At 48.8% G+C, this 13,024-nt stretch overlaps 1 protein-coding gene and 4 non-coding genes across 5 annotated transcripts; 4 read left to right on the top strand and 1 right to left on the bottom strand.

The window, feature by feature from the left end:
- The first annotated feature begins 734 nt into the window (after positions 1-734).
- Positions 735-4,199, top strand: LOC128272763 (ras-associated and pleckstrin homology domains-containing protein 1). The gene is made up of 3 exons (XM_053010633.1): positions 735-1,609; positions 1,679-2,051; positions 2,118-4,199. The coding sequence occupies exons 1-3, from the start codon at positions 750-752 to the stop codon at positions 4,197-4,199; spliced, it is 3,315 nt and encodes a 1,104-aa protein (XP_052866593.1). The 5' UTR covers positions 735-749.
- A 3,520-nt stretch (positions 4,200-7,719) lies between these two features.
- Positions 7,720-7,802, top strand: Trnal-cag (transfer RNA leucine (anticodon CAG)). Its single transcript has one exon. It is a non-coding gene; the product is annotated as a tRNA-Leu (tRNA).
- Positions 7,803-8,207: 405 nt separating this feature from the next.
- Trnal-cag (transfer RNA leucine (anticodon CAG)) lies at positions 8,208-8,290 on the top strand. The gene has a single exon. It is a non-coding gene; the product is annotated as a tRNA-Leu (tRNA).
- Positions 8,291-9,002: 712 nt separating this feature from the next.
- Trnal-cag (transfer RNA leucine (anticodon CAG)) lies at positions 9,003-9,085 on the top strand. Its single transcript has one exon. It is a non-coding gene; the product is annotated as a tRNA-Leu (tRNA).
- A 211-nt stretch (positions 9,086-9,296) lies between these two features.
- Trnal-cag (transfer RNA leucine (anticodon CAG)) lies at positions 9,297-9,379 on the bottom strand. Its single transcript has one exon. It is a non-coding gene; the product is annotated as a tRNA-Leu (tRNA).
- Between the last annotated feature and the right edge of the window lie 3,645 nt (positions 9,380-13,024).

The following is a 13,024-nucleotide window of genomic DNA, read 5'->3' as shown; positions in this document are numbered from 1 at the left end:
GCTTTCGCTGTTTTTCACGCATTTCTCGACGGTCAGTGGGTGCTCGGATTGGTGGCCACATCGTGTAGCGCTGCTGCCCAGTGAACTGGCGAACCCTGCTAGCGATGGTCCTATAATAGTCTCCGCAGGGAAGTTGTCCGTAACGGTTCGGTGGAGAAGCGGCATTGATGCTTTGTCAGCTATCAGCAGACTCCATCGGAAGCCGCCACTATCAGCGATCGTGGGGCGGTGAGCCAGCTGAGTGTCGGAGCGAGCACAATCTAAACGTTAGGCTTCGGTGAACGAACCGGTTCCGGTTGAAGAAATCCGCGAAGCCGCGTCCCGTGAGAGAGGAAGAACGGCCAAGAACTAGAAGAAAAGTTTGTGAGGCTCCAAAGTGTACCTTAATGTAATGTTAAGTTATTTGGGCCGGGTCCCACAGCACTGGCGGGGTGCCCTGGCGGGGACTGGGTTGACTGGCTGGCTTTTAATTAAATCGAGAGCCATGTTTGGTCTCTCTCTTACGCGCAATCACCTTCGCTCGGTTTTTGGTCATCTACGGCATTAAGAGCACTGGAGCGTGAAACTAAACTCCACTGTGTTCTCTTTGTTTCGTCCATTTGCAGAGTTTTGAAATCAACAGCACCACACCATCGACACTAGCGACCACGGCCATCGTAAACCAGCAGACGGCGACGACGACCACGACAGCGCGGCTGCGGCCGAAAAGTAGCACTTCCTCGGAGCGCACCGACTCGTACCGGTTCTCGATGGCCAACCTGGAGGAAACGCAAGAAGCCGAACTGGACGCCATTTTGGGCGAGCTGAGCATACTGGAGGAGCGCGGTGACCTGCGCCACGGGCGCACCCACAGCCGCACCAACTCGACGATATCGGCCGCCACCAACACGACCCTGTCGTCCGAGAGTGGCTGCAGCAGCGTGGCGGCCGATACGGTATGCAGCGGAGGCAGCATCGCGAGCGGCATGGGTGGCCCCGGTGTGGGCGGTGTCGGGGGTGCCAGCCTCACCCTGCACCGGGAGCCACGGACCGACAGTCCGGACAATGATTCGGCCTTCAGCGACACCGTGTCGCTGATGTCGAGCGAATCGTCCGCCTCGAGCAGCGTGAGCAGTTCCCATCTGAAGCATCTGCAGGCGGCGGTAACGAATGGCGGTCCCGGTGGGTCCACCGTTGGACACGGTGGAGCCGTCGGCCATCAGCCGGACGGGGGCAAGGCGGCCAAGATACATCTGGCGCTGCAGAAGATGGAGCAGGCGTCGGTGCGGCGATTGTTTGTGAAGGCGTTCTCGGCGGACGGAGCCTCGAAGTCGCTGCTGATCGACGAAACGATGAGCTGCGGGCACGTGACGCGCCTGCTGGCCGACAAGAACCACGTGCAGATGGAGCCGACGTGGGCGATCGTCGAGCACCTGCCCGAGTACCAGATGGAGCGCCTGTTCGAGGACCACGAGATGCTCGTGGACAACCTGATGTTGTGGAACCGTGACTCCAAGAACCGGGTCCTGTTCCTGCGCCGGCCAGATAAGGTGGCCCTGTTTAGGACACCGGAAACGTTCCTGCCCGGCACACAGATGGCACCGGGCAGCGAGCATGACGAGCACACGAGGTACGTAGGTTTGGTGGGGTGGTGGCCGAACGGAACTTCTCTTACCGGTACACCTTTTTTTGACCGCAGGGCAATGCTGTTGGATGAGTTCTTCACCAGTGGCAGCCAGATCGCACTGGAGGGCCCACTCTACATGAAGAATGACGCGAAGAAGGGCTGGAAGAGGTATCACTTCGTGCTGCGAGCCTCCGGGCTGCACTACTATCCGAAGGAAAAGACACGCTCGGCGAAGGACCTGCTGTGCCTGGCTCTGTTCGCGGGGCACGAGGTCTACCGTGGGCTCAGCTGGAAGAAGAAGCACAAAGCACCGTCGGACTACACGTTTGCGCTGCGCTGCCCGAAGGTACCGCCCGGCGTTAAGGGCATCCGATCGGTGAAGATGCTGTGCGCCGAGGATGCGGCAACAATGGAAAACTGGGTCACTGCCATACGGGTGATGAAGGTTAGTAGAAACACGCTGGTAGACGCTCGGGTAGACGGTGACCTGAAGGCCTCCTTTTTTCCGCAGTATGGCAAGAAGCTGTTGGACAACCACCGGACACTGTTGGACGATCTGGCACGGGAAGAGCTGGATAAGCTGAGTTCGGCCAGAAGTAGCTCCATCGGGAGCATCGTCTCGTCCGTGCCGTCACAGTGCAGCACGAGCAGCAGCAACAGCAGTGGCAGCGGTGGCGGTATCGTCGGCAGTCACCTAGTTCCGGGCGGAGCACATCTGACGGGCGGAAGTGCCAACAGTAACGGGCGCCTGTCGCGGGCGTCTTCGTCCAGCTCGAGCGGTTGCCTGTCGGACGAGAACAATGGATTCGACTCGGAGTTCCCGACCGGGACGATTAAACGGAAACCGTCGATGAAGCCCAACCTGCCGCTGACGTCGATGACGCGCCAGCTGAAGGAGGTCGGTGAAACGACGAGACTGAAGGATGGTTCCGGTGGGGCCGGACCAAATGCGACGATCGGATCTCCTGCGGGTGAGGCGCGCGACGGCGGAACACTGACCCGAAGGCACAGCCGGCGAAGGAGCGAGGAGAGCACCGGAAGCGGCACGCTAAAGCGACGGCCACCGATGCCGAGCCAGCAGAATCGGGGTTCGATTGAAAGCATGAGTTCCTCCGCGTCCACACCGACCCCTGTTGGCAGTTTGGTGAACACACCGATCAATTTTGAGCCCCCTACCTCCATCCTGAGCGGCGGAGCAGGGCTAATGCACCACCATCTCACGATGACGCCACCAATGTCACCTTCCGGCAGCAACCCAATCAACGGTGGGTCTCCAACGGTCGTCGTCGAACCTCCGATGATACCTTCCTGCATGACGGATTCCACATTTTCGTTACCACCTCCTCCGCCCGCCGACGATCCGATGCTGGGTGCGGCTTTCTCCGGTTCGACCCTGTCGCTCGACTCACTGCCTCCGCCACCGACCCAGACCGAGCTGGACAATTCGTTCAGCGGATCTCAGCTGTCGCTGGCTTCCGTGCAATTTCCTCCGCCACCACCGCCATCCGCAACAGTGGCCACGGTGCCCATGCAATTCTCCCCTGCCTCGACACAGGTCGCAGCTGCTCCGGGAGCTCCGGTTAATGGGGCGCTTCGGCAACAGCACCCGGGCGCGGGGATGCCCTCGGTGGCGCAGTCGATCATGAAGCTGAACCACAGCCACACACTGCCGAGCCCGGTGACGACGCCGATCCTGAAGAAGGAACCGATCTACTCGAAAACCCTCAAACCGTCGGCCCTGAAGGCGCCCCCGTACAAGGCGCCTCCGCCGTACAACGGGGCCGACGGCTCCACGGTGGACTCACCACCAGCGGCCACCAAGAGTGTGTCGTTCGCCGAATCGCCCGTGCTGTTGCGGCGCAAGGTTTGCTTCGAGGACGAGCTGCAGGACGTCCCGCCGTCGCCACGACGCCTGTGCGCCTCGTACAGTAGCCCCGGTGGACCGGCCAGTCCGCCGGTGCCACCTCCGCGGGCCGAGGCGACGCGCCTCTCGACGACCTACACCTCACCCAAGCGGCTGAGCGAATCGAGCGCCAATCCGCCCCGTGACTTCCTCAAGGATCTGCAGCGCGTCATGAACAAAAAGTGGCAGGTGGCGCAGAAGTGCAAACTCGAGCCGGCCACCACGCCCCACGAGGTGCTCGGTTTCCGCGACATGCACGGCGCCGAGCTGTACTCCTCGGCCACCCCGTACTACCGCGAGACGGCCAACGTGAGCAACTGGGTGCAGGAACATTACGGGGCGCCGGACGGGCTATACGAAAATCTCGGCAGCAACATGGGCATCGAGCCGAACTATCCGATCGGCATGCCGGTGGCACACGTCTTGGTGGCACCGGTAGTGCCGACGGCGGCCGGCGTCAAGAAGCGCCCTCCACCGCCACCTCCGAAGCGAAGCGAAAAGACGCAACTGACCACCACCGGAACACCGCAGCATCAGCTACACCACCAGCAGCAGCAGCAGCAACAGCATCACTATCACCAACAGCATCAGCAGCAGCAGCAGCAACAACAGCTGCTGAACCATCAGTTCCTACAGCAACAGCAGCATCAGCAGCAGCAACCGCAACCGACTCACCAACAGCGCGTCTGAGCCTGATAGGAGGAACCGCTGCTCGGGTGGGCCAATTGTTTCGGAATAAGATTTCGTCCCAAGTGGCCCCAACGGTGGTGTTCGTGATGCCGATTCGACGATGTTGGAGTTATGTGCGTGCAGCGGCGGAACGGTCCACAATTGAATCTGTCTTCGAGAGCGGCAACGTGGCTCCGTTTTGGACACGGTCTTCCCAAACCTAGTGGCCACCGGTGTCGCGGCGGCGGTGTCTTCGAGAAACGTGAAAAAAGTCTGCTTAGTAAAAATGTCGTAATTAAGTAGATAAGAGCGAAGTAAATTAGGTTAAGGGCGAAAGCAACGCATCATGCAGCAATCGAAACTGAGAGAACGCGTTCCGAGCGATCAACCATCATTGTGATTAAGTAGCAAAGCAAAATGGCATCCGATGGGTGAGGAAAACTGGCCGGCGTTTAGGGTTAATTTATTTAAAGTATCGGTTAGAGCGCGACCGCTTTGCGGGGGGAAACTATGACGTTACAAGATGAGCAGTTTCGATTGAAACGGACGGCGTTACTAAGACGGCGGAACGCTATATCTTTAAGAGTTGTAACCGGATGGGAACACCGATCTCGGTACCACTATGTACAGTTTATACAAGCCTTTACTTCGTATTTTGTAAGGTGGGTGCGGAAGTAACGGCCACCTCAACTGACATGCGACTTTGCAACGGATTGATGGCAAAGCAGACGCTTTTAAACCCTCAACGCCTAGTTAGGAGCAGGTCAGAGCCACGTTGGACTTCCGGTGAGTGCAACGAAACAAAACCAAATCAGGAATCCGATCCCGAATCTCTGGCCCTCGGGAGTAGTTGTTGTGTACAGGTTGTGGGTCCGGTAGCGCGCACACCACTGTTCCGTGGGTTGAGCCGGACAGGGGAAGCAGTAAGCAGTACCCCGGAGAAGGGAGGCAACCAATAAACGAACGACTAAAAACCGGACGATAAGATGACAGCAAGTGCCATGGGCTAAGCTTAGATTTAGGATCGCGCCGTGTCGCGTTACAGTAGACTAAAGACCGAGATAGTGTTTGTAATAAATCGGACTAGCGCAAGTCACCGTTACTACTAAAAATGCTTCTTCATCATTTAACCTTTCGAGCCGATCGCGTAGCGTAGAGTGGACACACGGATGTGTTACAGGTTGTTCCACGATCAATCGAAGGCGTTTTGCCGTCAGGTGCTTTTTTATCAGGACCAACGCAAGGAATCCGCAGGAGGAGGTACTATATGGTCTACCGGAGCGAGTTGGGCGGACTTCTGTCTGTGGGTGGGCGCTCGTAGATGTAGTCGTAGTCGTGTTTTTATGTGTCCCCGTAGTACTTTTGGAATCCTGCTTCGTTTTTTCATTCTTTTCGCGGATACTGTTTAGGATGGCAAATTAAGAGAACCATGTAACGAGGTTTTACTCGCAAACGTGCAACGGGCACGAGGACGTACGTTTCCCGCGTGCCTCCGATGGGAGAGCATGGGGAAGTGATGTGAAAAATGACTAAATAAACGCCACCCAACACATACCCATACACACACACAAACACGGGCTACACGATTATTCATTATACACCATGGCGAAATGGAAACAATAATTTTACAAAGTTATATCGAATTTTACAAATAAAGCAAATCAAAGCTCTAGTGCACACGCAATCGCAATCGTGGACGCACTCGAATCGTGATGATCCACACACGGCTTTTCCACAGGACGCACTCGCTCTGCCCGTGATTTTGCGGACGACCAAAACGAATTGCGAACAGCGAATCCGGCGTTTCGGAGGATGCGAGAGGGCAAGGTTTTTCTTTTGGAAGAAACGTTTTACGCTGTCCACGTATTGGACGATAAAAAACAGTGTGTAGCTATATAAAAACACGTGAAGAAAATATACTAAAGTCGATCGACCGTGGTGCAGTAGAGCCGAGTGATCACGACAACCATATGATCGACGTAATAATATATATGGAAAAGGTGCTTTCAAAATGAACTAAACTTTAAGGGCGCAAAATTAGAGACAAACAAAAATCGATGTATAAAATTTAAAGCTATTTGCAGAGGTTTTTAGATGTTAAAATTAGTCCCACTGTTTGTGGGCGAAATCTTATGTGCGTGCGCTTTTGGTTCGTTTCTGTGTTTGCCTTCGGAACGAGCGCTGCGTTGGGAACTCGTCGTTTGTCGTCGTAACATAAAACGTCTACCTTGCTTCACTTGGAGTATTTGTTCGTGTCCGTCGTAATGCCACCACCAACCAAACTAATCAACCGAATTGCTCCTCGATTGTCTCAGTCTTCACGTTTTTTGCCAAATACAGGATCAATATATAGGATAGTAAGACCATTGTAGTTTAATATGCGAACAATAAAGAAGCGAAAAATCTTAACATTTACAGTACTTCCGACAATTAACCCGAGGCCAAGTTTATGTTGTCGAGTGTGGTCTGAATGCAGTGGCATTTTAAATGCTAATTGAGAAACTAATACGGAAACTTAAAATGTGCTCACGTTTAGGAACAAAAACTATGCCAGATTAAAATGTATGAAACCAGATAAAATATGAATTCCGTACAGTGACCATGTCCAACCGTTTTCTCTCCGTCGTGCACCGCTTAACTATTCCGGACCCGAGTAAAAAAGTGCAAGAAGCAGTAGGAAAGCTTCAAAACTATTTGCTTGTTGAGATAAAGGAAAAGCCTAAACTAAACACAACTACTAAACTACACATACAGCAGATCATGCAGAGTACGTAGTGTAACACTGGGAAACACAACGCAACTGAACCGTCTTTACACATTTTCTGTTTAACAATTCTTCTGAACAGTTCGTAAGTGTAATGGAAAAGGAGGGTAAACCTTTAACGAATAAATTTCCTCAAGCAAAGCGAATAGACATTTAAAGAAAATTGTGCATTGAGTAACAATACAATGTTGGAAGAAAATTATTCTCGTCGTGGCTTTTATTTGTTTGTAAGACACAAACAACGTTTCCATATTGAAACGTGTTTTGATTTCGACTCTTACTCACCAATAATCTCGGTACGATACTCTTGCCACGCTGTATTCATAAATATCACTATATGTTGCTTGCACTTGCTTCACTGCATTACTTTTTACGATCATTTATAGTGTTATTTTGCGCAACGTGAGCGATATAAAAGTTTGTTATTGTGAAGGGAAATCAAATGGCAAAATGATGACTGAATGATACCAGAAAGGTTGGTAGACGAAATGAAGCTTAATTTAGTAATGCAGAACGGAAACTGAACGGTGTACCGGAAATATGAACCTTTCAAACAGAATGAAGGTAAACTATGTAAAAATAAAAACGCCTTCTGGTGAAAACGATAACGAACCTTGGTGTTTTATTTTCAATTTTAAGGGTCTCTTATGTCTCACATGGTAGATGGTTTTAATTTTTCTTTAACTCGATCATAAGCTTTTTAGTTCATTGCATATTATTAGACTGTTGTTTCTGCTGCCAACGATCCGACCAGAACTTTCCGTCGATCATCAATAAGTCAGGATGGCCGAGCGGTCTAAGGCGCTACGTTCAGGTCGTAGTCTTCTCTGAAGGCGTGGGTTCGAATCCCACTTCTGACATTATCAGTACTTTTTTTATATTATGACTATCAGAAGGTTTAGTAATCAGAAATCGTTGTTGGTGCTGAGCAGCTAATACACATCAAGCAATTTATTGCAGGCCCTAGACAGGGGAAAACAACGAATGGCGAACCGCAACGGATCCTAAGTATAATCGTAACTAGGACGATGAACACAGTAATATGTTTTTAATAATCCAATGCTGGAACGTATACCGAGTACTAAGCAAAACACGCATCTGCTTTATGTAAAAGAACAGGTCTACAAATTAGATTAAAACTATTAATCAAAAGAAGCTAATTTTGCCGATTTATATTTCTTATTTGTATAAGAAAGTATCACTTAGCTCATTATATGTAGTGTGTCGAGCGATCGGTTGCCAAAAGAGTGTGAAACAATAGACAAGTCAGGATGGCCGAGCGGTCTAAGGCGCTACGTTCAGGTCGTAGTCTTCTCTGAAGGCGTGGGTTCGAATCCCACTTCTGACAAATATAACTAGTCTTTTTATGCTACAACAAATGTTCCCTACTTTAAATGGTTTTATAATGTGTGTGTGTGTGTGTGTGTGTGGGTAGAATCAGATAGAATCTATCTGGCTTAAGCATGGCTATGTCAGAACGAACTTCACGAATGAGAACACATATTGTCGAGCTAAGTTTTGCGATTCATAATGTTTTCACATCTGTAGCGATTTGTGAATAGCACATACTTGGAACAACTATTTTATAAACGTACCGCAAACGACAGCCGTGTTTTGTAGAAATATCTAACACCGGCCCGAATCGTTTTCACAACAGTCGGAAACACTCTGACTACTTTACGAACTTTTTAAACAACTGTGCATAAAGATTTAACAAAAGTCGGACGATCGTACAAGACTCCGAACGATTGAAGAAGACTCTGATCGAAAGGCTGGAAAAACACAACATTAGTTTACGCGCAGAACGAAGAGATTTGGAGTGTATCTTTGTTCACATAATTCATACAATTTTTGATTACATAATTAATAAAACACTGTGAAATATCTTTTGCAGAAGTCGTCCTTCCACTCAACGGTGAATTTTTCTTCTTGATCTTCTATTCTAATTTATTCCTGATTATAATTATCGCGCATGAGCATATCTTACCACGCACCGTGTATTAAGCAATCTTGGGGCATGTCCGCGATCGGTTGAAATCGAAGCGAGAAACAATAGACAAGTCAGGATGGCCGAGCGGTCTAAGGCGCTACGTTCAGGTCGTAGTCTTCTCTGAAGGCGTGGGTTCGAATCCCACTTCTGACATACGAATACTATTTTGTCGAACGTTACTCTACAGTAGGTCTCTTAATATTCCATTGTATATTTTCTTAAAAAATAAAATCAATAAAATTCGTAGGCTATATTGATTATTAAAAAAAATTACAAGCAATAGTGATGATTATTCTATTCTAGCTGATCAAATCTATAAAATTTCATCAAGCATCAGATTCATTAGCATTGAAAAAAAGTGGATTGTCAGAAGTGGGATTCGAACCCACGCCTTCAGAGAAGACTACGACCTGAACGTAGCGCCTTAGACCGCTCGGCCATCCTGACTTGGTGGTGGAAGGCGGATCATTATCATATACATTTCGCCGGTGTTAAGACATTTTGCTCTTGCGAAATGCTCCTAAAATAGATTCAAATGGTAACCGACGTATTCAATTCTTGGCTTATTGATATTACTTGTACAAGTATCTGGGTTAAATATAAAATTTATAACATTTATTCGATTAATTTACAATGTTAGAGGTTTGTCAACAATGTATTCATTCCTCATTAGAGTTGTAGATATTATGTTCATTCTTTGGTGGAATTACTTCAAGCATCCGTCAAGTTAAATAGTCAGTGTTGGAAACGGAGTTTACGACGTAGCTTAATTCATAGTTGAGTTGGACAGCATTAGCGAGTCATTTAATGTTTTGCAATACTTAATAAATAACCAATTTTAGAAGCACTTTAACGCACAGACAAATTTTAAGACTTCTAGGCACAAACTAAGCCCTGCTTCTGGCACCGGTACGTTAGCGCCCTCTGTTGACAGATCCCATTGAAAATCACCACCCGACAGTAAATTCACCACGACTTTCATTGGAGCGAGAAACAACATTTTCAAATAATTCATTATTTTGCTCTTTTGCGCCCACATTGATGTTGATAGTAAGTAGTAGATATAAAAATAGTACTAAATAAATAAATAAATAAATAGTAAAATCATGTCATAAAAGCTTGTGAAATGAATAAATGTTCTTTCTGACAAGTTGTAGAATTGTGCAAAAGATAGCAAGTGCTATGACGTGAATGATGGTTTGGTGAGTGCGGCGAATGATTTTGACTTCTAAAGTTGTTTGAACTTTACAGTTTTACTTGTTCGTCTTTGCTGCTACTGCTACTGATTCGACGCTACAATTTTCCACTCTGCTTGTTGCGAATGCAACGGGTAGCCAAGTAGATGGGAAAAAGGTAGAAAGTCGGGAGCTGATCGATCGGTCGGTCGATCGGGAGCCGCTGGGTTGCATTTGCAACACTGCTTGTTCGTTGTTTTCCAAAGCATAAAAATGAACATTAGTAAAACTTTTATATTAGATAGAATTAAAACTTCCCCAGCGATTTTTGTAAACGACATTTGCGTCCAGTTTGTAATTTTGATGTAGTTCGATAATCACGATTAGCTCAGAAGAGACAATTAGAAAAAGAATTATGTACTGTAATGGGTAATTACTCTTTACTCTACATATACTCTTTATTTCGATAGCACTTTTACTCATGATTCAACTTGAGGTCTGTTGATCACTGTTTAGCACCCTATCCGTTTAGAATATAGCTCGTTTTCCACATGTTCCTTGACCAATATCAAATCATAAAAATGCGTTATTCGTTGCAAACTTGTCCATGCAAGGCGCGATCGGTAGGTTCGAACGAACAGTTGCTGTAACGGATGCGCAAGAATGTCCGTTACAACCAACCGACATTCCGTTAGATGTTTCCGTTGACCGTTCGGCCTCCTGTTTGTGGCCACATTCCCATAAAGTTGTACAACTTTCGATTGCGTGGACTACATTGTCCCACCGTACGTTAATCTAATCCGCTGGCTAGGCACACAGCAGAAAAAAACCTTGGCCCCTTCGTGTTCCACGGGTCAGTTGGGATGATTTTAATTATTCGCAGTTCACAGACCGTCCATCGGTGATCGGCGACCTTCTGCCTATTAAATAAGGCGCCGTTCGGCTCAGTTCCCGCAAGCTTCTTCTACACCGCATGTGCCGGAGGTGATAAATCAGGGCACCAAAGGTCGCCCGGTCTCGGATTAAACCTCGGAGTGCAGTGTCCCCGGTTGGACCCTTGACTACCGTGTTTGGCCAGCACTTTCATTGATCACCAACAGGACTGACCGATGGCAGGACCTCGTAAAATTAAAACATTCCCGAAACGCTCCCTGGCAAGGCGGGACCGGCCTGGCACGGGAAGCAAAGACCGTCCGACGCGTCCGGAGTGAGCCGCACATAAAAATAGTGAAACAAGTTTTATCGCTTGTAAGCTGGCGGAAAAGTGCCGGAATGGGTAGCTACAAACTAGCAGATTGAACCCCTCTTCGTCTTGGGCCCTGGTCACCACCGTTTCCCTGACCTTTCTGACCAGTGGCCGTCCAGAGGTTAGGGTTCAAGTGAGACGTTGCTGCTGCCCCTGCGATGTTGGGCAACGGGTAATAATAATTAGGAAAACTTTCAATTTAAATCGGCCCAAAAGTGTCGGCCCGGGAAAGGTCGTGCAGCGAGTGCGCCCTGTTGACCTGGTCAGCTTACATGCCCCCGGGACAATTTGCATACGATTGCATTCGCATTCGGAGCGAGTGTCCTTTTTCTGTCCGGCCTTCCGGGGACTTTCGAGGAGGGATCCAAGAAGGGCCTACGGGACCTCGGGAGGCAATCGCATAAATGTCTTCGCCGCACCCAGACTGGTCAGTGTGAGAAAAGGGTCAGCCTTAAACCGCTCGACCTCGACCCAAACCGTTGCAGTTCGGGATGGAGAGTGTTTTTTACGCTGGGAGTCTCCAACGACTGTCCGATCCCTTATTGGATGACCTTTTTCCTTGGACCTCGGGCGAGGGCCGAGAGGGGCCAAGTGTCGTAACCCTGTCCGTGGCGTGCGCCGGCAGTTGACCAATGGTCAGTACGGGCCAAGTGACGTCGGTCAACTCCTGGGGCGTTGTTAACGGGCATGAAAATCCGCATGTAACTACATCATAATAAAAGCATCTCTTCAGCGTCACTGGCCAGCGGCCGACACTGAAGGAATAGGCGAGGGAAAAGATTAAGAAAGGGTTCCACGGTTGGCCGGAGAAGGGGTCGGAGCGTTTTGATTAAATCAAATCGGTTCCGGTCAGTCGGCTCCGAGGATTCCTTGACCGCTGACCAGTCACGACACTCGACGAACCCCGACTACAGGTCCAGCCCCTTCGATTTGCTAAATGTCCTCGGCATCAGCCTACCGTCTAATAAACATCAACGGGGAAAAGATCATGAGCAATAATGGCGAGCATCAAATGGACAAACTGCCGACAGTAACTGTTTCCGGTAACTTTCAGCTTAGAATTAAAGAAAATAATCTTACTCTTAACGGTGAGTTAAAACTAATGGAAAAGTGGAAAACAAGAGCAGAACAAACAGTTATTTGAATTATTCGAAACTTGAAAAGAACTTCGAAAAGAAGAGTATTGAAATAACATTGAAAAGGGAAGAAAAGAACTTACTAAAACAGTCAATAAATTTCGGAACCGGTAAAGTAAAGGTCCCAAGCCGAAGCGCCCAATTACTGCTAAGAGTTGTGTCGGCACGAAATAAAAACAAACGGCCCGCCGAGAACCGTTAGAAACTTAGAGGGGTATCCTCGCCCCGTGTCCTCGTCAGTAATGACAAGATAGCAAGAAGGGCATAAATAATAAAAAGAACATGCTCACACATACGCACACAAGATAAATGAGAAGAAACAAAAATAATACCGAAATAGAGGCAAAAAAGAGAAACAGCACGAGAAAGAAGCCAACCCCGAAGGACGATGATGATGAATATTCCATCGAAAATTGGCAAACAGGATATAAATCAAAGGGGGAAACTCGACTCACTAGAAAATGGGAAGAAAAAAAACGAACCGACCGAAGGCGAGAAATAACTGTTACCAATCGCGAGACGACGCAGGATGGTC

Source organism: Anopheles cruzii, chromosome 3, assembly GCF_943734635.1.
Source record: "Anopheles cruzii chromosome 3, idAnoCruzAS_RS32_06, whole genome shotgun sequence".
Classification (NCBI taxonomy): domain Eukaryota; kingdom Metazoa; phylum Arthropoda; class Insecta; order Diptera; family Culicidae; genus Anopheles; species Anopheles cruzii.
This window is presented reverse-complemented; position numbering and strand designations above follow the sequence as displayed.

Excerpts from the sequence above, each read along its gene's own strand:
- LOC128272763 (XM_053010633.1), top strand. The coding sequence starts at position 750 with ATGGCCAACCTGGAGGAAACGCAAGAAGCCGAACTGGACGCCATTTTG. Across the intron at positions 1,610-1,678 it reads GAGCATGACGAGCACACGAG|GGCAATGCTGTTGGATGAGT; the intron begins GTACGTAGGTTT and ends TTTTGACCGCAG. Across the intron at positions 2,052-2,117 it reads CTGCCATACGGGTGATGAAG|TATGGCAAGAAGCTGTTGGA; the intron begins GTTAGTAGAAAC and ends TTTTTTCCGCAG.